The 25,845-nt window shown below is 39.6% G+C and overlaps 1 protein-coding gene across 12 annotated transcripts in view; it reads right to left on the reverse strand.

Moving 5' to 3' along the window:
• Positions 1-25,845, reverse strand: part of LOC144200340 (membrane-associated guanylate kinase, WW and PDZ domain-containing protein 1-like) — a 76,995-nt gene that overhangs the window by 36,052 nt on the left and 15,098 nt on the right. For 10 of the 12 annotated variants that reach the window (XM_077723016.1, XM_077722939.1, XM_077722865.1 and 7 more), the window contains exons 2-4: positions 25,597-25,713; positions 1,768-1,887; positions 184-372 (exon numbers count right to left, since the gene is read on the reverse strand). In XM_077723016.1, coding sequence (XP_077579142.1) covers positions 184-372; positions 1,768-1,887; positions 25,597-25,713 — 426 coding nt within the window. Of the gene's footprint in view, positions 1-183; positions 373-1,767; positions 1,888-17,238; positions 17,578-22,352; positions 22,631-25,596; positions 25,714-25,845 lie in introns of those variants that run through there. The other 2 variants (XM_077723096.1, XM_077723175.1) reach the window with 2 other exon arrangements.

A 25,845-nucleotide genomic window follows, 5' to 3' on the forward strand; every position in this document is an offset into this window, starting at 1 on the left:
AACCACCAGACCTGGACAATCACGGTTACACACACATTATAACCCTCCAAATGTGTTCCTGATGTCGAACATTCACATCTCATATGCACACACTCTAATAAAGTACAGGGAAAATAGGCTCCACTCGGAGGTTGTGAAAAAAAATGGAACAATGAAGCAAGAAATGCAATGTGGTGCTCTTACCTGTGAAAGTGTTGTTCATTTCCGAGGCCTGATCGTCATCGTCATCGTCAGCAGGCACTACTCGGACGCTTTGCATGTCATTGTAGGACTTGGTGCGTTTCGGGGTGGACTGTTGGGAGCTTGCATCGCCGAGAATCACTGTCCCAATGATGGGCTGCCTGGGTGGCTTGGGGGTCCCATAATAGTTACCTTGGCAACAAGGAGGACATTAGCATGCTTGAGAGGGAAAAGGAGAAGGTGATAGCAAGCTGGGGCTTACAAACAGACCGTAAAAGGCTTGCAGAACATTTCACAACGTTTTATCGGATATGTATTATTTGCACTAAGACGGATGGATTCAACATGTTTGCAATTGTCTTTCCTGTAACCAGGGAAAATTTGAATTAACTCTTTCCATGGATACAATGATTTATGGTCATCTTATCAGGAATGGCAATAGGCTAATTTGGTCCGACGAATACATGAGGATACTGCCAGCGCTAAGACGACAATTAGAACATATGTTAAATTTGATCAAACCATTATGCGTATTTCAATCTCGGTTGTGCATTTGAGTAATGATGATCATTTGCCATTCCGACCTGAAAACAGGCAGCAGAGGAAAACAAAGCAGAAAATAACATAATGCGCTCTGTAGTGTGTATGTTTAAATGATACCATTTGCATAGTGGTGAGTAAAATTTGGACAGAATGAGATTCTGATCAGGGTTCAGAGAAGGCCACTTCACAAAAGTCCAATGTTGTCCTCACCCTCACTTTGTAATTGCTTGATAATCCTGAGATTTCAATGTACTATATTGACACAGCATTTTTTTAGATACAAGCCTCAGATTGTGTATAATATACAGCGTTTCTCTGAGTTATACAGCAGGGGATTGTGTTCTTTTCTTATTAAACTTCATTTTTGCTTCAATGAACATAGCGTGACTCCCCATAAATCTGCTGTGGATGTTAATTCATGAAAGAATTCATCATGTCAAACAGTAACAAAAAGTAGTATTAGTTTTTGTTATTATTTACCATAAAAATAGTATATTGAAATTTTAAAATGTACAAATGGCAGGAACAGGACAGCCCAGTTATGTGACGATAAGCGGCTCAAATAATGAAAGAATGAAGGCAGTCTTCCTCAGTTTGCTAGTCACACACTCGTGTGGACAGGTTTGTGACACGGTGTGTGTGAAAGGTTTAAACGTGCCAACACAGAATTGCGGACTGCTGCCAAGCAGATTAGTGTTGTAACATTCTCTCTTCCAGGCCCACAGACACACTATTACAGAGGCTTCCACAGAGACAAACATATACACACATCTCCCCTCCCAAGTGCTATATTTATACATGCACACAGGTTTGTGTAAGTATGAGATTTAGAGCACGCAAAAACACAGTCCTAATCAGAGTGAGGGGCAGCTGTGACGTGACACCGGTCCTGCAATCATGTCTAATCTGAATCAACTGTCCAATTTTGCAGCCCACCTGCATGTAGGGAACATTCATTTGGATTATTGTTGTGGTATTTTTTACTGTGATGTATCAGAACACCTGCCCAAGTCACAGAATGTCCGTCATCATTATTGTTCTCACCCTCATACGTTCCAATTTCAAGCAGTGTGCCGCTCTCTTCAAGTTCGACGAATTCTTCCGCTGACAGGAAATTGTAATCCACGCCTTGGACCTCTCCGTCTCGGGGGGCGCGAGTTGTACCTGAAGACAATTAAATTAAATTAGTGAGGTATCCTGATGATAAATGTTGAGGTAAATGGTACACAGTAATGTATCTTGTTTATCAAGGTTAATAGGTTCCAAGACCTGCCGCAAAAGGTGAATAACTGCCATGTAGGGAGTGTTATGATGTCTATTTAATATTTTTTTTGTTTTGTTTTAAAGAGCCTTTAAAACCCACTCTGTATTACTATTTAACTCCCTAAGGTAGACAACCCCCCTACTGGCTAGGGAAATACTCTCCAATTGAGGCTTGCCTTTTTATACCATTGTATTATTGTTCCTACACTATAAACTTTTTGTAAATATTTGGTGAATCCAAGTTGCAATGTGGTGAATCTGCTCTGCGAAGTGACGAGATATTATTGTTTGGCATTTGACTTTTTAATCCGCTCCTATTGCAAATAAATGATAAGGGAAACCATGTAAGAAATGCAGATTTGGCTCATAACATCATTGGAAATGTCAGCCAGCTAAATCTGCTGATATAATAAAAATCACCCCAAGCGGCGAGGACATCTTAAACTTGTTTTACAGTAGAGACATTTCCAATTGGTGAGTGTGGATGTTATGATTACATAAACGAGGCTCATGGTTCTGAGTGTAAGCTGATTGTTCATGATATGACTTTGACACTCTTATGAAGTTGAAAATGATGAAAGCTCTTCAGTGTGGCCTAACTAAGACAAGGTCAGTATATGTGGCCCTCAAATGTGGTTTGACTTCATTTTTCTTTCTAATATGAACTTTGAATACAATTTGAATTTTTGGATAAAGAAATTAACAGAATTTTTACTTTTGCCGCCTGTTTTAAAAATGAAATTGAATCAATATACACCCATTTTAATTGGAGAAAATCTTTACTGTTTTTTCAATAAATGCGGATATTCACATTTAAAAAAAAAGATCTTACTCGATATAAGAAAGGCAAATAAACTATGATGCGTGCCTACGACTAAGCCTGTAAACTCTGAATTAGCCAGTAGAGAGTATAAACTAAACACTCTTCGGGTGTTCATAGGATGTCTCTGGGTTAACGAAATAATTAGAGACCCGGGTGGTTGTAGTTCAATTTGAACTTGTTAAAAATAAAAACAGCATTCTACAATTCAGTATGCTTTGTTCGTTGCCTTAGGACAAACTAACAACTTGCGTAAAAAGGGAGACATGCAAGGGCTGTTGTGAAATGAGATAGGAGGCCATGGGGTGTAATGAACCTTTAGTGGCCATTACTGACGTATGGATACGCACACAAACAGAATGTACTCAGCATTCATGACAGGCTCAGTTAACAGCAGCTCATCCTGAAAAGTGGCAGACTTTGACTTGACCAAGTGTTAACTTCATCAATCATCTCTTTGAATGTGCTTATATGTGTTGATTTAATTTGATGGCATTTAATAGCAAAGACAGATAGTCAAAAAGAAACAAAACCCTTATATAAAACTAAAAAATAAATAAATAAAAACATGAAGGCTCATTTGACCCCTTTGTATCCACCTCACTGGCACGAGATGAAAGTCTGGAAGTTGGACTGGAAGGACTGGGTGGTCCCATAGTGGGAGATGCTTCACAGGCAAGATGAGCTCTAATGAAGCCATCTCCTGATGCGGGAGTGGAGTTGTTATTTCGGGATATTCCCCAATGTAAATGAATAATTCTGCTGTGCTCATGTTGTAGATTATTGACAACTACAAACCACAAGGCTTTTTCTTAAGACTATCTCACGTATAAAACACAAAAAAATCCTACTATACCCTGAATTTTAATGCATTCTGCTTAAAAGCTCCCTATAAAGTGTATATGTACGGAAGGAGAAAGTGGGTACTTGAAATAAATCTCTAGATTGGACTTCGATGAGCCACAAGCCATAGTTCTTTTCTTTGTAAAATATAAAAAGCAAAGAAAAAAAAAAAGAAAAGAAAAAAACTGTTTTACCCCATTTCGCTTGAGGCCAGGAAAACTACAGTTATTACCGAGTAACGTTACTGGTGTATGGTGTCTTCGTGTATTACGTCCTTTTCCATTTAGTTTCATTATTTGGCAGCACTTTAGCTATCTATCAAAGTGAATGGAGCCCAGTTTGAACTATATGGTAAAATCTCTAATATGTTTATCGGGTCTGCCTTCCTCTGATCCACTTTCAGAATCGTATTCCATGTTAAGTACTGATGAGGCATACACCCTCTGCCTCTCTCTTGTGAGATTGTTGTTTTTTTAAGAAAGCTGATGGCAATGTTACATAAAGGCTGTTTTGTATCATTTTGATAGTTATTGGCCTGTGTGAGTTTTGATCATTTATTTTTAATACTCTCAAAAGATGTTATAATTAAAATAGTGTAAAAATCCATTAAAGTAAGACTTTAAGTTACACTGGTTCACAGTATGACAAACAAATTTAACATTTGCTGAGTATAATATTGTTTATTTTCAGAGAAACAACTGAATAAGAACTGACTCATTTAAGCAATGCATGGATTTCTGGCTTCATCCAGACTTAGTTGATGAGCTCTCATTATGTGCTGAAACACTGAGGCTTGCCTACAAAACAGCACTTGTGATCTTTCTTTTAGTTTGATAAAAGTGTGACTGAGCCACACTCGTGATGCCAGTTCTGATCGTCTAACTACTTGTTTTGTGTCTTGCTGTTTCCTTGGGGATCAGTAGACATAAGTAGGGTAGAGAATTCTCACATGAATGCAATGTAGGATGACTACACTATAATAATTATAAGGAGGATTTAAAAAAAAGGATTAGGCCTTTGCTATGTCCACATAAAAATGTGACAATAACGCTGCTTTACTTGAGAAAAGCTGGTTGCAGAGCATAAATATTATGAAAATGATCCTGACATGACATGACGACACAGACCTTTCCGAGCTGAAGAACTGGAACGCTGCCTCCCTAACTGAAATATCAGATTAAAAATGTAAGGCCAACATGCCGGAAAACACATGCAAGCTTTATGAAGCTAGCAACATGCAGTTTCTTTCCACTCCTTGAATCCCAAAGAACATCTTAAAGATTGCAGAAGACCACTATCAACGCGGTTATAAAAAAAAAAAAAAAAAAGATGCAATGCATTTTCCGGTTTGGGGCGCCACAAACAACAAAGGTAATGCAATAAATGTCATGCTGAAGCATCGTTGTTATTTTCTGTCAACTTGTAACCTGTGTGAAACCCTTTGACACTAGGTTATTGCTACCTTTAAAGATGACAGACAGCAAATGTATTTTAATCCACCACTATCACTCATGCACATATAATATATACTGCCTTTGCCCTGCTTTAACTGCAGATCACAATTTCATTACAAACATGGGAATGCCACACCAAGCTTTCTAATGAATGATTGCAGTTTTTCTCTGGATACACTTTCTCTAGATCGAACACACAATTCAGCTCTTTTGACCTAGTCAGTACTATTTATTAGGCATGGAGTGTATAATGTTGCTCAAAAATATTCAGTTTTGCCCTCAATCTAGCATTCTTGCTAACTTGATTATGTGGCTCCTCAATTTTATCCCATGTAATACATCCTTAACATCTAGAATTCTAATGAACAGCCTTGTCAGAAACAGCCATCTCCCATACGTATGAGGCCTAACTGTATTTCTATTTTTTCAGTTTGTTATAATGCCTTCCCTATGCGCTGCTACCTACTACCCAACGCAATTGCTGTTCTACTCGTCCTTCACTTTCATTGGCCTCATTCATCAGCACGTGTCTATTCCTTCAATCCAGTGTACTACTGGCTCAAGTGAACACAATTCAATCTCTTTCCTTAATCACTCTGACCTAATTCAGCTTAAACGGAAAGAGACACCTGGTATGAATAACATTAAAGTAAAAGATGACTGCTCAAAGTCTTTAACTTTGCAGATTGAAAATTTCCTAGTCTCCTGATCATGGAGAAAATAATGTTCAAACCAAAAATATTATGCTGCAGTCATTTTGTGAGGTCAGTTATACCAAGGCCAAAGGGTATAAATGCCCTAATGAGGCAGGGTGTTCAATTTTGGATACATACGTTTGATTGGCTCAAATAATAACAGCATTACTCCCACGTCCGGTGGTCACTCCCTAGGAATAATGCCTTTATTTACATTTTACTCCAATATTATACATCAGAAATAATTAAGGTATTTGTTTTGTCAACGTATACATTATTACTTCCATTGGATGGACTTGATGCAGGTACTTTTTCCTTAAACAGGACTTGTTTCCCAAATAATTCAGATGGACATAAAAAGCCAATTAAATGTAGTGCACATTAATGTTACATTTAAGTGTGCGAGCTGATCACCTAAATTTTTTAGTTTTTAGGGTTGGAAACAAACTGCCAGTTGTTTTTCAGTTTATCTCTGAATAACAGCATCAATGAGTAGCACCAGTCTGTTACCACTGAGGAAACAAGTACTGCCAAATTTGGAGAGAAAAAATACCCAATTGGGATAAAGATGAGTTTGGCAATGTTGAAGGCACACAACAAAAACAAAACAAGAATACAATCATCTAATGACGATGTGGTACCCCAAAACAAACAGCGTATACCTTCTCCCTGATTTTCACTTCTTGCTGACAAACAACCACCGCATCAACACCAAAGTAGATACCAACAGGACCTTATGCTTGTTGTGCGGTACACTAGCTCCTCGACATCTCTGTACATCGAGTAACTGAATGTGGAACATGCTCTGGACTCGGCAATGCAGTTCTTTGTGTACGCAAGAAGAAGACACGAATTGATCTAAAAGCTCCTAAAAGGATCAGGGAGCCAAGCAGGCCTGCCATCCCTCTGGTCACGTCATCTGACTACAGAGCCTCCAGGAGTACCACAGATCCCCTTTGTGAACATTTTTATGACAAGTTAGATTGGGAAATAGCCAATGAATCAAATAATGGGCATGTAATAATTGTAAATGGTGACATCTTTAGATAGAAAGTGAATGAATTGGTTACCATCCTTGGAATTTTCTATTGAAATGAAAGGGTATACGGCCACCTGAGTGACCCTGGTGCGGGAAGTCTCTTATTATAATTACGTATATTGTGATTCTCACTTGGTGGCGGTGTGATTGGTTGTTCGTTTGTGGTCTGTTAATTGGCTGGCAACCAATTCAGGGTGTCCCCTTTCTGTTGCCCGTCGTTGGCTGAAATAGGCTCCTGCATTCCCCGCGACCCTTGTGAAGATAAGTGCAATGGAAGATGAATGAATGAACGGTATACGGCAGGGGTAGGGAACCTATGGCTCGGAAGCCATATGTAGCTCTTTTGATGGGTGTATATGGCTCTCTGAGAAACTATGTGGTAAAATATGGGAACCGCTGGTGAAGTTCCGGACACACCAATGGGAGCATCACTGTGGCGCCGAAATTATCTCTCGCACCTTTTTAAAATCATAATTTCATTAGACTCTTCTGCATGCATCCTCTCATTGATACTCATTGATTAGCAACAGTGAAACAATGTTCTCAAAAGATTTCAGACTTATTTTTACTTTTAAAGTGGTGAAATGAATAATAAATGCTCACATTTTCATGTATTTTTACTTTTAAATTCTGAGTATGGCTCTCAAGGAATAATATTTGAAAATATGAATTGTTTATGACTCTCTTCGTCAAAAAGGTTCCCGACCCCTGGTATACGGTTTGTCTGACCCAGAAACATATGGTTTCATTCATTCATTTTCCTTATGACTTATCCTCAGAAGGGTCACGGGGGGTGCTGGAGCCTATCCCAGCTAACTTCGAGCACCAGGAGGGGAACACCCTGAATCCATGGGCAGTCAATCGTAGGGCACAAGAAGACAGACATCAATTCATTCTCATAATCATTCCTGGAGGCAATTTTAGAGTGTCCAACCAGCTTACCCTGCAAGTTTTGGGGTGTGGAAAGAAACCAGAGCACCCGGAGAAAATCCATGCAACCCTGGGGAGAACATGCAAACTCCACACAGTGAAAACCAACATGGAATTGAACCTTTGACTCCAGAGCTGTGCGGCTGACGTGCTAGCCACTCGCTGGCGGCCCATATGATTTGAAATAAAATAAAATAGATAGCCATCTATTCTAGTAGATAAACACAAAGAATATTGGAATATTAATTTTCCATATTGCTTATCCACAGAAGGGTCGAGGAGGCACTGGAGCATATCCAAGCAAAATGTGAATCGCCAGTAATTGGTTACCATCCAATTGCAGGGCACGTTGAGATGAACAGTCACCCCACGCTCCCACTCATGCCTAAAGACATTTTAGAGTGTTGAAAAGTCCCTCTATGCATGTTTTGGGGATATGGGAGGAAACCAGAGTAACCACAGAGAACCCACGCAGGCAAAGGGCGAACATGCACAATGGAAAAGTGAAATATTTTAGTTTTTGCCACCGTCTTTGCTTCAATTCCAATGTATATTGTGGTGCTCTTCTACAGCAGAGTGCAAAAATAGACAAAAAATAGTAGTTGTTCTTCCAAGAGCAAAAAAATATTTAGTACTTTGTGTGTAACTGTAAGTACAGTTTCTATAGTATGATTCCATGTTTTAAAATAACATTTGATGGGAGGTTCATAACACAACGGCAGCGAAGGTAGTGGACTAATGGTCATCAAAAAACTTCTAATGGTCACCCGTATCTCAAGTTTCAGATGTATATGGATTAGGAATTTATGGTTTCATCCAAATATTGACATCAGTTGGAAGAAAAAGCCAAACAAATAAATGAAGTGACAAAATAATTATTCCAAATTTTAAACTGAAACGATTGATTGTGGTCAATCAAAAACTGAAACGGCCACTACTGGCATTGTCTAATGGTCCGCTACATACATTGCCCACGTGTGCTCAAAGTGCCAGCTGGTAAACAATGGCAGACTCTGAAGGATTAGTGAGGATGTTGCCATAGTAATGGTTTATCTGAACTCAAGTACTTGATTGACATTGGTGAGAACAAACCAACTAATAACATCACACCGTCATTTCTTATTGTGGATATTTATCTTGAATCTGTACTCGACTGTTTTATAACTGAATATAATGCATAAGAATTGAGTATACTATTACTATTCATTCATTTTCTGAACCATTTATCCTCACAAGGGTCGTGGGGGTGCTGGAGTCTATCCCAGCTAACTATGGGCAACAATCGCAGAGGCAAGGAGATCTAAGGCCAATTTAGAGTTTTTAACCAGCCTGTCCTGCATGTTTTTGGGATGTGGGAGAAAACTACTTGTTCACCACCCTGTCAATAATAATGTCACATAATTATAATATAAAGTGTGCCTTAAAACATGTTTATAGAGAAGTTCAACAATTTGGAGCGCAAAAAAATTAATGGGCTCCTCCTGGGCCCACCTATGTTTTTGTGACTTTATAGCACAACCCATGAACATTTTTTTATATTAATTTATTACCCGTAAATTAGGTACTCAAAATTACTAAAGGCTACGAGTTTGGGAGTTTCAGGAAATCTACATTGAAAAAAAAAACAGTGGAAGAAATGATCAAGGAAAGTGTTCAACCGTGTTTACAGTTTATTTACTGGGTCGACTATAAATACTTGTCAGTTTCTGTCTTCACTGGCAGTACGTAAAAAGTTGTGACCCATGGGACATTTACCCCTTTGAAGCGGTCTGTTAAACAGCATGCATCATAAACAGAACGGCTACTTTTCTGAAGCCAGTCCTTGAGATAGTTCGTAAGTGATATTGGAGATGATTGTTTTCATGATTGTAATTGGGCATCCACTGTTATTGATGATGACTGGCTTTTTAAGTATGGGTTGATAAGAGGTTAGTAAAGTGAAAGTGTTGCCATTTTATTTGGTTTTTTTTTCTTCAGATTAATTTAGACCAACGGTAATGCTTTGAGAAGGCCAGGTGAAACGAGTGGTTAGCGTGTCTGCGGAACGAGTGGTTGGCGTGTCGGCCTCGCAGCTATGGGGTCCTGGGTTCAAATCCTGGTCAAGTCCACCTGGGTACTCCGGTTTCCTCCCCCATTCCAAAAACTTGCATGATAGGCTGATTGGACACTTTGAATTACCCCTAGGTATGGGTGTGAGTGTGCATGGTTGTCCGTCTCCTTGTGCCCTGCGATCACCTGGCCACCGATTCAGGGTGTCCCCTGCCTCTGGCCCGGAGTCAGCTGGGGTAGACTCCAGCACCCCCCACAACCCTAATGAGGATAAAATGTTTCAGAAAACGAGATGAGAAAGAGTATAATGCTTTGAGATAAGAGTTGAACTTACTTCAGTGACTGTTTTAGTAACTGGATAATTTATCTTAAATAACTTTTCCCATTTTCTATTGAAATTAATTAAATGCTCTTGCTATTTTACGGACTCCCAAAATACTGTACTTTTTAAAGCTATATTACTTGGACCCCCATAGAATTAAACTGAGTGGAGACTAATTGGACAAACCTGACGCCTGTCCAAGGGCTAATGAGTCGGGCTGTTTTGTCCAATAAGTCCCGACCCTCTGACTTAGTGTGTATCTCAAAGAAAAGTATCACTTGAGGGCATATTTGAACTAATATTTATGTGAGTGGACATGTTTTTTGTTTGTTTTTTAAATGATGGTCTTCTCAATTGGTTGCACAGGCAAAATAGCAATATGTATAAATATGGTATACCAATCTGAAGACATTTCTACATTTAATTATCAGTACTTTATTTTTAAATTATTATAAATTTGGCATTTCATTTGATTGATTATGAACTACTCCGGATGATGTACATAGCACAGGGGTACGCTTTTATATTATGTTATTGTATCTTGATATTGTTTCGTGTAATTTGGATGTGGTGGTTAGTGGTGGTCCTAAGAAATGGATGAAGATGGGATGGTCCCTATTGAGCGCCAAGATTTGCCAAAGATAATTTGACACTTAACCATCATTCATTGAGACAAAAAAAAACATATTTTTCAGTATATGCTGTTAAACGCATGAGTGACACATTTAGCAGCGAATGTAACTCGCTTCAGCGTAAGACCATCTGGCTATTTAATCTTTTACAATGCACAGCTCATGTTGAGTGTTTTGGCAGCTATGAATTTTCTTCTTTATGACTCTCCATATCAAAACACAACAGAACAATCAAATCAAACAGTGCTCACATAAATCGATATTTGTAACAGATATGAAATTGGAGTGGCCATCAGATCGATGGTGTAGTGGTTCTTTCGCCTCACATTGGTGCGGGAAGTCTCAGATTAATTCTAACTCTGTAGCGGCGCGATTGTGAGTGTGAATGGTTGTCTGTCTTTCCGGCTGACCAGTCTAAGCCGTAGTCCATCTATCACCCAGAGTCAAATGGGATAGGCGACCCTGACAGGGATATGTGGTTTCGATAATGAAAAAAAATGAATTGAATGGGAGTATAATGCTAAATTTATAGATTTTGTGTACCAAACCAAACATTTTTGTCTATGTCTTTCATGCATATTAGAAGTTGGACTTTACTGCATCAAGATGAAGGGGAAAAATCTATTGTTGCGAAATGTTAGATTCATCAATAATTATACTTTAATATAATTATAAAACACTGCAGGCAGACTCCATTGTTAGGTTTATAGTGAATATTTGGAATGTTCCCTCAGGCATGCATGTTTGGGAATGCCGGATAAAACCAGAGCACCCAAAGAAAACCCACGCAGGCTCAGCAAAGCCACTCAAACTCCACAGAGGAAGGCTAGAACCTGTGTGTGATCTCAGAACCGGGAGGTAGACTTGAACACACATCCCCTGTGCTGCCACGATCATACAATTGAAAATAAATCAATCAATTCACTGGATTTAGGGAAGCAAAGAAGTACTTAAAAGCAATGCTTTGATAGATTTAATTTGCCTGCTGCTTAAAATAGCCTTTGAGAAAAAAACATGGCAATATTTCTCTTCCACAAGCAAGCATCATTTGTCATAGCTGACAAAACTTTTAGTTGAAAGGAGTTTTGCCAAAGGCGATCGGGCATGACTCCTCCTTGTGACCTCCGAAAAAGATTTTAGGTCAAGCTCAAATTACACATGCAAGGTATTAGTAAATCAGTTAAACGTGACTTTTTCAAATCTTTATGTCATGTGTTACACGTCACAGTGCACTACGTTGCCTCTCGGCTACTCAAATTTCAATGGGTGAACAAATCTTGAAAAATACATTATGCCGGAATCATTTATGCAGTACACTGTTTTTTGTACTGCACAGATGATTCAATATGCACTAAGGTTTTACATACAGTATCCACTGGTGAATACAAATACTTAAAAGTGGGTTAAAGTATACAATATACTATTTATTGTACGTGTGTGTGTTTGGAGAATGGTTCCAAAAGGTAAGGGGTTAGTTTTGAAAGTCAACATTTTTAGAGTGCTGTCCATCTTACTGCATTTTTTAAGAAAAATATTAAAATTGAAGAACAAGTGTAAAAGGAGGTCAGAGCAATATTTTTTTAAAATTTGTCAGTCACTTCTGCCTTTTCAGTATATAAATATAGCAAGCAATGTACCCAGACAGTCAAGCTGTCAGCGTCATACAGCGATATCGACAGAATCTTAAATTTAGTGCACAGAAAAGCCATACCGACTGTTTGGGAAAATTTTAGACTTTAAAGTGCGCACTATGTGAGTAAATAAGTGCTGCGTTGTGTTTGTACGGTTTAGTATCGCTTAATAAGGGGAATTGCAATCATTAATACGGGGAGCAATTGGCCCAGGTTGACAGGTATGTCAGCACATAAACACACATCTAAACATTTAAATTATGAATTCAAAAGAGCTTCCCATTAAATAGAACTCCAAAGGACTAACAGCCTTTCCATCTCATCGTTCAGTACAGAGAGACCATCCTTTTCATTTTTCCTTCTGCTTCAATAGTTCAATGCTATTAGGTGGGTTACAGCAGGCCTGTTTTGCCTTGCAATCTCAGTCAACATTGCTGTTGTTGTGGGAAGCTCCAAGTGGAAGTAAAGCAGGCCAGAATGTTGCCAATTCCAAAATAAAATATCTGATACAGGAAATGCATTTACGTTTTGCATTTGGTAACTTCATATGTTGGGACGGTCATTTGCATAACAGAAATATTACTTAATATTTTTCAATGCTGGAAGATGTGTAGAATAGATATTCAATTTAGACATTTCTGTCAACAAAGATTTGCGGCAGAGCCTGTAACACACGTTTCTAGTCGCTGGTGCAGGATGCTAAGCAGGTAGCTATTGTAAACAAACTGTGATAGGCCTGAAGGGGACGAGGGAAAAATAACTGAGGAAAACTGAGGATTCCACGTTTCTAGGGCCAACTGATTTGCATTCATTGCCAATGCGAAAGGATTACCTGAATGTTTGCTTTTGTAGCGAGAAGTTGTGAAATGACAAAAAGAGTAATGTGGAAAGACATTTCCAGATAGGACATGCTACATTTGCAGCCACCGTGCCAAGTTATGAAAGACAAAAAGTGTGATTGCATTACTTCAGGAGAAATTAAAGGAGCGGAAAAATAGATTTGAGAAATAAATTGCATCTCCAAACTACTACTGCAAATTTTGCAAAACCGTTCGCAGATGGTGAATGGGCACGTCAGTTTCATCAAAGCAATAAAACATCATTCAAACAGATGTTTGATGATCCTTTCTCAAAATTTTTGGCCTTTTTTACCACATATGCCAGCTTTTATAGAACATGTTACAGTCCTAAAATTAGTTTAATAATTATTTTCTAAAGACAATAAAGGGTGTATATTTTCATCTTAACATTACTCTTTTTTTTAATATGTAACACAATGTCCAAACGACTCGGTGGGGCAAGCACATCGGCCTCACAGCTCTGGGGTTCTGGGTTCAAATCCAGGTCATATGCACCTGTGTGGAGTTTGCATGTTCTCCTTGGGCCTGCATGGGTTTCTTCTGGGTACTCTGGTTTCCTCCCACATTCCAAAAACATCAATGGTAGGCTAATTGGACACTAAATTGCCCCTAGGTATGGGTGTGAGAAGTGCATGGAACAACTCTTGATTGTGCAAGTCTTGTACCTAAAGCTAAGACTGCTAGGCAAAACTGTCTCTCACTATTTTGCATATGATTTGATTGCTGTTGGGTCTCAATAACAGGAGAAGTTGAGTACATTCACACCCATGTCAGACCTTCTGTGACAATTTCTCCCGAAACAACATAATTACATGCAAATACTACGCCACACTCCTACAAAAAACACAAATTCAGGTGGAAAAAGGCCCTCCTTGTGAGAACAATGGGTGGAGGGAGTAACAGCTCTCTGAAGACATCTGATACCTTCAGTCGTCTTCCCGCTGTTTATAGTGCGGGGTGCTTCCACTCATTGTCTAACACAGGCGTACACACTTGTAGACGCACACACCCTTGCAGTCGAACATCTGCTGTCTTTAACCCCTGCTGTCTGCAAGAGTGAGAGGGCAGAAGGAACAATGAATAAGAACTTCCAAGCTAACCTAAGAGTGAACCTGTTGGAGGGATTGTAAACTACAAGGACGCTGTTGCAATAGACAGACAAGCATACAACCATTGTCAAATAGGGAATATACACTACGGAAAATCTTCTCAGGGCGTATTTTTACCTAAAACGATGTTGCATTCAAATTTTGTTTTTAGGCTAAACACATGCGCACACTGCGTGGCAGTGAAATGTGTTTTGAAAACAGCGGCTCACAGGTGACGTGAAGAGAAATGACGTCGACAGCTCGGTGTGGCCTCGGCAGAGGAGGGGCCGAAAACGTAAACAGTCACAAAGGAAGTTTTCCGGGAACTCTCCTGGGCCGGTAAGCCTATTAGTGAAACAGCATTGATTGAGGCAACATTGTAAGATTTCATCCACAGAAGTATGAATCCCTCATACATCTTTCCGATGATGGGAAGAATATCAAATGATAATCAGTTTACAGTATAAATAGTTGTTAGCAGTTAATTTTTTTTTAAACTACCGAATTATGATTAACCAAAAGACTGAGTTGTTGCACAGATTCAGATTACTAGCTTTAGATTCTTGTTGTTATGCAGTCAGACACTTAGCAAAGGGTTTTGCAGACAGTACCCCTTTGTAGCAGGTGCTACAACAGAGGGAATGAAACAATACAGATTGCTCAAAAACCTAGCAAATAAGCATCTGATGATGTTTGTAAAATGTGTCCCAATTTTTCAATACTATTAAATATTGACCCTCTGTTTTCTTAACATACAAATAAATAAATGGACAGGTGCAGAGCTCGTGTTTTATTAGGATGGGAATCCAATCTGAAGGGGGGTTTTACTTAAAGTGGCCTTACGGTACACAGTTCTCGGGCCTTTAATGACTCTTACGAGAAACGGATGCTGGGGCCAAGTCAGAACAGTTATTGCATGGGTTTTTAGTTTATGGTCAGCGGTTAAGCCGTTCGGATGGCATCCAACCTCCTCGTGAAGAAATTGGAGACGCTCAAAGCCCAGGGGAATATAAAAATCAAATGAATGAAGCTTTTCCTTGTTTTGGCAGGGATTGTACAAACTATAAACAGGCTATTCTTTTTTTAGATATGGTTAATTCATCTTTTATCATAGTGTTACAGCTCGGGTTGAATGTATTCGACAAGATACTGGGTTGAATGTATTTTTAAATTATGGTCATTTCTGTGTCGTTCCTAAATAAATGAGGCATCGCACAGCTAAGGTTAGAAATACAATGGTAGTTTTTTTCGGTTGTCTGGAAATATTCTACGCTGTTACTAAAAACCACAGTAAGGGTTGGAATCGTTCTTTCACTGCTACAATACTTAACAAGTAGCATTCTTCTCTAATATTAGTATTTATTACCATCATTTGGACCCCACGATTTCAGGATAATATCTTGGAATGTGTGGCACCCCAAGGAAATTTGGGACGATTCTTGAATAGTCTGTCATTCTAATTTTTATTTTTCTAATCCTAATTTTGGAGCTAGTGTGAATATTAGAACGGTAACCAAAATATTCCAACCCAAGTGTGAAAAGCCTAGTTTATCTCAAATCCAAAATTCACATGTTTTCTGTTTCCTGGAACACCTGTATCTCAAAATGGCACTTCCATAGCTTGCCTCAGTTTATTTATTTATTTTCTCTTATTGTCTCTCTTCAGATGTTCTATAGGACAAAGATGAAATACATTTAATTTTGAAAAAAAAATGTTGTTTTGATTTTTAAAGGTAGGGCCATTGATTGTTAGACGAAAAGAATGATGGAGTTGCCCATTATAGTTTAATTGGAGGATGAGAAAGGAGAAAGGCTAGACACACAATAGTGCCGCCTGACCAACACAACAGGCCATTCTTTCAGCTCGCGCCATAACACTCCTTGCAGCTGAGTTCTCGCTGCTATTCTCCTGCTGTCCCCCCGACCCAATCCCTCCCTGACTCGCTCCCCTTTCAGTGTGGGGGCGAGGAATGAGCAAGGGGGGCTGAAATTGTATAGTGGGAGGGCACAAATAATCTTAAAGCGCCATTAACTGGAAATCTCATGAAACTATATAAAAGATCCAAGAGTTTTGTTTACATATACCTCAAGGGAAGAAAGTTCAATTTCATTGGCAGGGAAATGATAAAAAATCTAGAGAGATTTACACAAGGAGAGTGACAATGACATACCTGTCAACTGGTACGTTCTCGCCGTAATTGGTACAACTGAAAGCCCATTTTTATATTGGTACGCTGTACACATGAAAATGGTACGCTAAACGGTGATTTTGAGAAAAAAAAATAAATTAAGGCACTTTCTAGCCATTTTTCACCATCCGCCATTGTTTCTTCCCGGAAACGCATGTCTGCCAAGTGATATATGTACCGGCGCCTCTGATTGGCTAAAAAAAAAAGATCATGATAAACATTTCGTTTTGTAACACTTTCACCATGTGATTTCCGTTTCCTGTTCCCTTGTTTATGTTTACTTTCATTTGCAAAAAATTACAAAAAAGTAAAGTGGTAAGATTTTCCATGTATTTATACATATATGTAAGGGCGAAAACAAAATTTGGTAAGATCACAAATGGTTCGAGGTTGACAGGTATGCAATGAAGGTATGAAAAAAGAAGCAGTGGACCATGAGGCGGGGATGATGAATCATTCCCTCCAAGAAGCAACTGACTGTGTCAACAGATCAGTGTTTTAATTAAGCACAACTCAGAGTCCTACACTTGCATGTATGTGCAGTAACCCACTCACTATAAATAAAGTATCTCATGGTTATATCTCAATCACCCATGCCTATTTTTGTGTCTGTTATCTGCCTTCTCTGCCACATGCATCCTATCATCCTCCCAGCAGCCAGGACATATCTCAGAAGCAAAAGTAAATGTCACACAACTACCTTGGCACTTTCACCTCTGTTGATTTCCTCTCTGCACGATATTCCACAGATGTAATCAGGGGATAAATCCAAGAGTAATTGCGCTTTCCATGTTCCATCCAAGCCCTCTTTCGCTCATGGGGTTGACTGTGAGCAAGTGCTACATCTTCCAGCTCACTCGGCCAGCCGGGTAGCAGGCAGCTGTCGTATTTTTCCCCCTCAAACAGAGCAAATTAGAAGTCCGGCCCAGCTTAGAGACTAAGCCAATGTGAGCTATTCACACTCTAGCTCCTGTCTGTGGCCAATGGCTGCAGCTCCACAGCCTCCCTCTATTGCATACTCCCGCCCACAGCCTCCATTCTTCCCTCACTTGTCGCTCCTCTTCTGTCTCACTCTTCTTCCCTTCCCCTTCTCCCGCTATCTTAGTCATAAATATAGACTCTTGACATTACCTAACACATGGGCTGTCCTGATAAACAGCCTGTTCGTGTGAGAAAACCTCTCCAGGGGTGAAAGGCAGGCTAAAGATGAGTGTGGAGGGTAGCAAGACAAGGATTAGGTTTAGGATTGGCTATTCTGCAAGGGAGGAATGAGGGGATTGCTGTGACATTGTGCAGATTAAAATTAGCCAATTATCAACATGGTAGAAGAGAGTAACAAAACAAAGGTAAAAATCACAATGACGTCCAGTCGTTGCGGTCATGGGAGTAAATCGGTGTGTATTCGAGTCCAAACCTTTGATTATAAGTGAGGAACACTAGAATTTGTTGGTGTTGTCACCATACATATTGCTAGTGGTTACTTGGGCTCCCCCACGCTCTCCAGCTACATTGTTGACGTCATTACTCTCAGAGGTAAAAAGGTCAACACTGAAGTCTCGAGAGACTTCATAGGTCAAAAAGGCCACAACGTGGCAGGTGGGTGTGCGACTCTTTCACTCAAAATAGTACAATTCGATTTAAAAGATTACAGTCAAATTTAGGGACAATTAATTAAAAATTATAAACGATGTGATTTTGTGTGTTGAACACACACAAGTAAGATGTGTGCACCTGTAAGACATGTATACATTGTAGCGAGCAAGGAGGGGAGTCCGAGGCAGTGTGTCAAACCAGGGAGCAAAGGAGCGCTTTTTCATTGAAATTTATGCAACGTCCAAGAACACACACCGGTCATCATGACATAGGCCCATGATAACTAAACATGAATCAGAATTATCTATCAGGCAAAACTTGCTACATGTAACATAATAACTTAATCCACAGTTCCTAATCTGAATAGTTTCAGACGAGATCTATAATATTCTTCCCAAAAAGGACAATGGTTTCAGATTAACAGATGAAGATTCTTATCCCATCTGCTTCATACTCATCTGCGAACCTCTCTAGGCAGAGTTAAAGATCACTGCTTGGCAAAATGTAGATTTTTAAGATGACAAGACAGAAGTCTTGGCTAAACTTAGATTATTTGTACGTAAAGTTTTTCAACAGAATTGGTGACTACTAGTAGTATTAGTAGTAGTACTGCTCCTACTAGTACTACTACTAGTACTACTACTAGTACTACTACTAGTACTACTACTAGTACTACTACTAGTACTACTACTAGTACTACTACTAGTACTACTACTAGTACTACTACTAGTACTACTACTAGTACTACTACTAGTACTACTACTAGTACTACTACTAGTACTACTACTAGTACTACTACTAGTACTACTACTAGTACTACTACTAGTACTACTACTAGTACTACTACTAGTACTACTACTAGTACTACTACTAGTACTACTACTAGTACTACTACTAGTACTACTACTAGTACTACTACTAGTACTACTACTAGTACTACTACTAGTACTACTACTAGTACTACTACTAGTACTACTACTAGTACTACTACTAGTACTACTACTAGTACTACTACTAGTACTACTACTAGTACTACTACTAGTACTACTACTAGTACTACTACTAGTACTACTACTAGTACTACTACTAGTACTACTACTAGTACTACTACTAGTACTACTACTAGTACTACTACTAGTACTACTACTAGTACTACTACTAGTACTACTACTAGTACTACTACTAGTACTACTACTAGTACTACTACTAGTACTACTACTAGTACTACTACTAGTACTACTACTAGTACTACTACTAGTACTACTACTAGTACTACTACTAGTACTACTACTAGTACTACTACTAGTACTACTACTAGTACTACTACTAGTACTACTACTAGTACTACTACTAGTACTACTACTAGTACTACTACTAGTACTACTACTAGTACTACTACTAGTACTACTACTAGTACTACTACTAGTACTACTACTAGTATTACTACTACCAGTACTACTACTAGTATTACTACTACCAGTACTACTACTAGTACTACTACTAGTATTACTACTACCAGTACTACTACCAGTACTACTACCAGTACTACTACCAGTACTACTACCAGTACTACTACCAGTACTACTACCAGTACTACTACCAGTACTACTACCAGTACTACTACCAGTACTACTACCAGTACTACTACCAGTACTACTACCAGTACAACTACCAGTACAACTATCAGTACTACTACCAGTACTACTACCAGTACTACTACCAGTACTACTACCAGTACTACTACCAGTACTACTACCAGTACTACTACCAGTACTACTACCAGTACTACTACCAGTACTACTACCAGTACTACGACTACTACTGCTATTGTTTTGTAGCAAGAGGGGTCATTATGGGTCTGGTAACCCATACTTCCTTGAGTACCACTCCCAAGATTCCCCAAGAGACACAAATGAATGGCTTTCTCCAAGTGCAAAAAAAAAAATGTGATCCACCTATAGTCCTTTTCCCCCTTCTTAAAAGGAGGATAATCACTAATGAACCAGATTGCATATCTATGCAATATTGCAGAGGTATTGCAACCAAAACAACCCATGTAAGATCTGGAGCTTTGAGAAACACCAGACAGATCACATCCATCACTCAGGTCCTTCCATTGCAGTGACTTCAATGCCAGAAAGGTGAGCCCGCCTCAGAGTCACCAGACTCTTCTTCCTCATGTAAAAGACAATTGGTGGAATTGAGGAGGTCAACTGACTCACAATCCTAGATCAAGGTCACCAATGGCCCATGTCAATGATATACACTTTTGATGATACATTGTTTTCCTTTTCTGAGATGCCAGACAGTAGATCCCAATTTGTTTAAAGCGTTTGGAAGTTCTTTTCCATGGTCGCTCCAAACTTCTCCCATGCACAGGTTTTGGCCTCAGTGACAACTGAAGCTGCTTTCCACTTGGCCAGCTGGTACCCATCAGCTGCCTCAAGGGTCCCACAGGCCAAAAGCCCTGGTAGGACTCCTTTATAACAGTGGTTTCCAAATGAGTTTGAGCTGCAGCAAACTTGTTTTATTGGAAAAATCTCAAAACACAACCAACCGTAAATTTTACGATTTAAGATTTTATCACCTACATTTACAATAAAAAGTCATTCACAGAAAAAAAAATGTATTTCAATATATACCCTGACCTTACGTTGCCTAAACCCACAAACACTAAACCACTTCTGGTTCACGTGATGTAAAAACAAGTCATGTACCAATTTTATCCTCGTTATTTTGCGTTTTCTTTGGAAAATTACTTTGATCTCTTACTATTTCACAGAAAGCATTTTCTCTGGTTACACCGATTTAACGTCGACAAAAAATGAACCCCGTTCAACCATACACCTTCTTTAAGCTTGTAATATTACAATATGGAATTATTGTTCATCGTTTCAACTTTAATCTCACAGTCTTACAATTTTTCTCTCGTATTATTATAATGTAAGTCTTCATGGCAGGTAATTTCCTACTCCACACAAGACCTTCGTTCACGGCACAGTGGTTGGGAAACACTGCTTTATAGTATCCCATACCGCTCACATTCGTCATAGTATATCCAATTTTAATTTTACCTTCTGATGAAGCATTGCAGCCCAGCACATCTGATTAGAAATTTTAAAAAAAACTAACAGTGAATAAATTAGTTAAGATGTCAAATGATTAAGTAATTGTTTAAGTTTGGGAGGCTGGAGAATGGCTTAGATTTTCTCTTTCTGTGAGATCAGTGACCATACATCCAGTGCACCTTTTGCTGAATCTCAAATTACAACCCAAAGGTACATATGCAGAGATCTATGTGGTATATATTGCTTGTTTGTAGCTTGCCATTTTCAGAATAAAATGCTATCGTTTTGTCAGTAAACCTTACACGGAGTCAATGTAAACACACAGTCGGCACCTGTCCCTGTACAAAATCATCACGATACAAAATCAGATTTTTCCTCTCGGCACTTTGAACTTTCATTTTACGTGACGTATGCATATTTTTCCCGGTGAAGAAAAATATGAAGCGTGTGTACGGGAAAAGGAAACAAGCAGAAACTGGGGCCACTCATCCGTTGCGAGAATGAATGGCCATCATTAGCATGAGGCTCCCCGGCAGCACCCTGCAATGCAGCGACACACACACAATGGCGAGTGCCACGCATCCCCCTGCCGTTCCCCCAGAGAAGCCCTTTTGTTTGGGCAGCATCTGGACCTGACCTCCACACATTTCAATCTGCTATACCCGCCTCCACATACACGGACAAAACACACTGAATTCTCCCTCAGTTAGCTCCTCTTCTCTTTCCTCTGGTCTCGTATTCCTCTCAAAAAAACCTGCCTCCATGGCACCCCCTCCCCACTCTCCACTACCACGTCCGTTCTTCACACACAGATACCCCCTCCTCTACAGCGGAGGAACCATGTCTTGCTTCCTGAAAAGGCGCTCTGTGTACTCGTGGGCCTCGTACAAAGCCTGAAGGGTGAATTTGAAAACCAAAGAGGAAAATGTACCAGGGCTACTGGCCATCTGTCCCGCAAGGTTGGACGTGGGGCTGCCCCCCTTCCCCATTTATGATTCCCACCACCCACCCTCCTTGATTCCCTCAGCCTATATTCACAGCATCCAACACAAACGAACACAGTCTCCGTCTGCCAAGCGTACGACGTAGACTTAGGCGTATGGATAGTGGATGGCGAGTGTAGCAAAGAAGAGACCGAGAAGCTGCCACTTGCCTGTGTACTGAGAGGATGCAACTCAAGATGTAATCCGTTCCTTTGTGGGGATGGCAAAAAGAAAAAAATTGGCTCCGGCATTCATTTCCCTGAGATCGGTGGTGGACTGGAAAACAGGGAAGCAAGGCATTGAAGGACAGCGAACAGGGGAGGGAGATACGGAGAGAGAGAGAGAGAGAGTGAGAGAGGAAGAAAGGGAGGTGGAGGTGGCAGCTCGAGTGTGATAGAAGAAGGCAGCAACCACCGCTGAGCCACAGGAACGCTGGCACTCAGGATGACTTAAGTCGAAAAAGACGACTGACAGAGAGAGAGAGAGAGAGAGAGAGAGAGAGAAAATGAGAAAGAGAGAGAGAGAGGAGGTGGAGATCAGATGGGTGGGGGTGGTGGTGGTGGTGGTGTTGGCTCTGTATGGGCTGAAGTGGTGGGATAAACGCTGAGATAACCCTAGTCCCAAAGCGGCAGCTGTAGTCGTGAGCGAGAAATGAATCCCAAGAAAGAATGACTTCTCTATCAATTGTGACATTTGCAGCATGATATCAATAGCCATCTGCTGCAGTGGGGGAATCTTTAAGAAGCAGTAGGGGATGTACCACCTCATGTACCCACCACATAAACACATTTACAGGCATGCCATGAAATAAAGTAGTTAAAGAAGAAGGAAAATAAAAATTACCCCAGCTCGGCCAGTGGTGGAGGGAAAGGCACCTGTTCGAGTCAAACATGGGGAAGTCGGATTGGGGAGGGGTAGCACATGTGCTCAGAAGAGGGGCACAGAAAAGGGAAATGTGGAAATAGAAGAAAACGAGGGCTTGAAGAGCGTGGCTTTTATTTCACTGCCTTTGTTATTCCACCTTGTCATGCCCGGGATATATTTGCATGTGTAAGAAAGTTGGAGAGACAATCAACAGAAGGTGGCTGAGATAGCGGGTCATCAAGAGAGCGGGAGAGGGAGGGACAGGAAAAAAGAATGGGCGGGAGCATTACAAACAGCATAAATAATACAGTGGAACCTCCAAAATCAAACACCCTGAGGTCATATACTCCAGGAAACGGCCCCGATTTTGTGGAAATATAAAAGCTTTAAAGTTTATTTAAAAGCTGTTTACTCAGGCAGGAATTTACAAAAATTGATTCGCAAATTGGCCTCTGAGCAAATATAAAGAAATAGACAAGAGTCTTCTTTAAGAGTGAATAGACACGTAATTTTAATTTATTTGCTTTAATTGGAGAAAAAGTTTATAGTCTGAAAATAGTCAAAATAGCTGTTGTCAGACATTTTGAAATGGCAATACAATGTCAGCCAAACAAACACGATTAACTCTAACGATCCCGCCTTCATGTCATGTATTGGCTTGCCATATGGTGGTAGAATGATGTCAAAACTATTCTTAAAAGTGTGGTTTGAAAATTGGGCGGCCCGGCAGATTGAATGGTTAGAACGTCGGCCTCGCAGCTCTAGGGTCCTGGGTTCAAATCTAGGTTGGTCCACTGTGTTACATTTTTTTACTGGGCCTGCGTGGGTTTTCTCCAGGTACTCCGTTTTTCTCCCAAATTCCAAAAACATGACTGATAGGCTGATTGGACACTCTGAATTTCCCCTAGGTATGGGTGTGAGTGTGCATGGTTGTCTGTCTCCTTGTGTCCTGCAATCGGTTGGCCACCGATTCAGGGTGTCCCCCACCTCTGGCGCAAAGTCAGCTGGGATAGGCTCCAGCACCCCTGCTCGCGACCCTAATAAGGATAAAGCGGTTCAGAAAATGAATGAATGGTTTGCAAATCAATTACAATTCAAAATACAAAAAAGGGTGGTTTGCGAATGGAAATGATCATGCTAAAACAAATATGGTATATTTTCTTTTGCAAATACAACATTTACGCATCTAACAAATAGAGGTGGCAAAGGGGTGCACTCTTACAGATCTAATTGAATTGGATTTTGTTACAATCAAAACAGACAGGACTATTCACTATTAAAAGGCTACCAGGACATGATCGTGTCAAAACTGGAAGTGCAGTCTAGGCACTTGACTATTGTTTATCTGTCTGCTCCACGAGTCAGGCCGTGGTTGAGTTTAGGTAAACCCAAGTTATGTCTCTGTGAAAATCAATCTCCATATACAGGAGACAGATTCTGCCTTGCTGACTTCTGATTCCCCATGTATAAAAAAGTACATCTGCATACCCACTTAATGCAATTACCCTCAAACTTATAATGTCATCAAATGGCAAGTGTGTTTTGTCCTACATCACAAACAAAATGCAGTATTCATAAAAAAACTCATTCAATCTAAAAAATATTGCTTTTAAATTTGGGGGCTTGTTCCTTTTTCGGAATTACAACAATACATTAAAGAATAGTTTAGACAACCTCATGAATTTATTCGTCTATCATGATATTAGTGTTTGCCTTTTCAGTTTGATTTGAATGTCAATGTTTATTCATTGTGTAGCACAAAGACCTTTTCATCATACTTCATCTCTGTAAGGGCCCAGTATGTTCACCACATAATAATCAGGCAGAAATCTATTTTCAATAAATCAAAACATCATAATCCCAGGCAGGGCAAGAGAGAAGGATTTACCAGTCACATGGCAGATGAAGAGAAAGAGAGAGTTAGCAAGTGAGAAAGAGGGGAGAGAGACAGAAAACTGTGGAGAACAATTTTACAAAAGTAAACATTGGACTGGAAAAATCTAATATATATAAAAAATCATATTACTGAATCCAAATCTTTAAATTGAAAACATGTGGATTTTGTGTCAAGAGGATACTTAACTCATTTGGTCATGTCAGCAAACAAAACAACTATCTCCAGAGGTCACATTATTTTGTCAATTAATCAACTGTGCTTTGCCATTGATAGACTTTAAACCTGGATCTTTGTGGTCATCTCAAATTAAAAATAGATTTTGCCATGTGTAGAGTTTGATTGGAAATCATGTCCTTGCAGAGTGCTGGGTATTTACTCACTTTAGGATACTACAAAGTATTTGACAATGAATTAATGGCAAATTATTGGATATGCATGCTAATAATTCTCCTTTCATACGTTTTAAGCAGAGAGGGTTATATTCAACTATTCATACGAAAAGATGTTTTTTCAGTGGAAAAAAACACGAGCTTAATAATCGAGGTAGTGAACAAAAAGTAAAAGTAGGTCGGCATTTTAAAAAATGCTGTAAAGACACATCGATGCACAGATGTTTTGCTTTAAGAAGACAGTATTACAACAATTTTACTCACAAGGCACAGCATGGCGGTACAGATTGGCGCGGATGGTCTTCTGAAGCTCGTGATCAGGGGACGCCTTTTGGAATCTCAGACTCAGATAGTGCTTCAGGTCTTTGTTCAGCCTGTTACCTTGATAAAGCAGACAGAGGCCAAGTCAATACAGCACATTTCGACTAACTACATGTTATCAAAGAGTCTGAGAATATTGCATTGAAAACTATTGTCAATTGTGATGCTTTTATTCCATGAAGTAACAGAACT

This window comes from Stigmatopora nigra, chromosome 1, assembly GCF_051989575.1.
Source record: "Stigmatopora nigra isolate UIUO_SnigA chromosome 1, RoL_Snig_1.1, whole genome shotgun sequence".
Lineage (NCBI taxonomy): Eukaryota > Metazoa > Chordata > Actinopteri > Syngnathiformes > Syngnathidae > Stigmatopora > Stigmatopora nigra.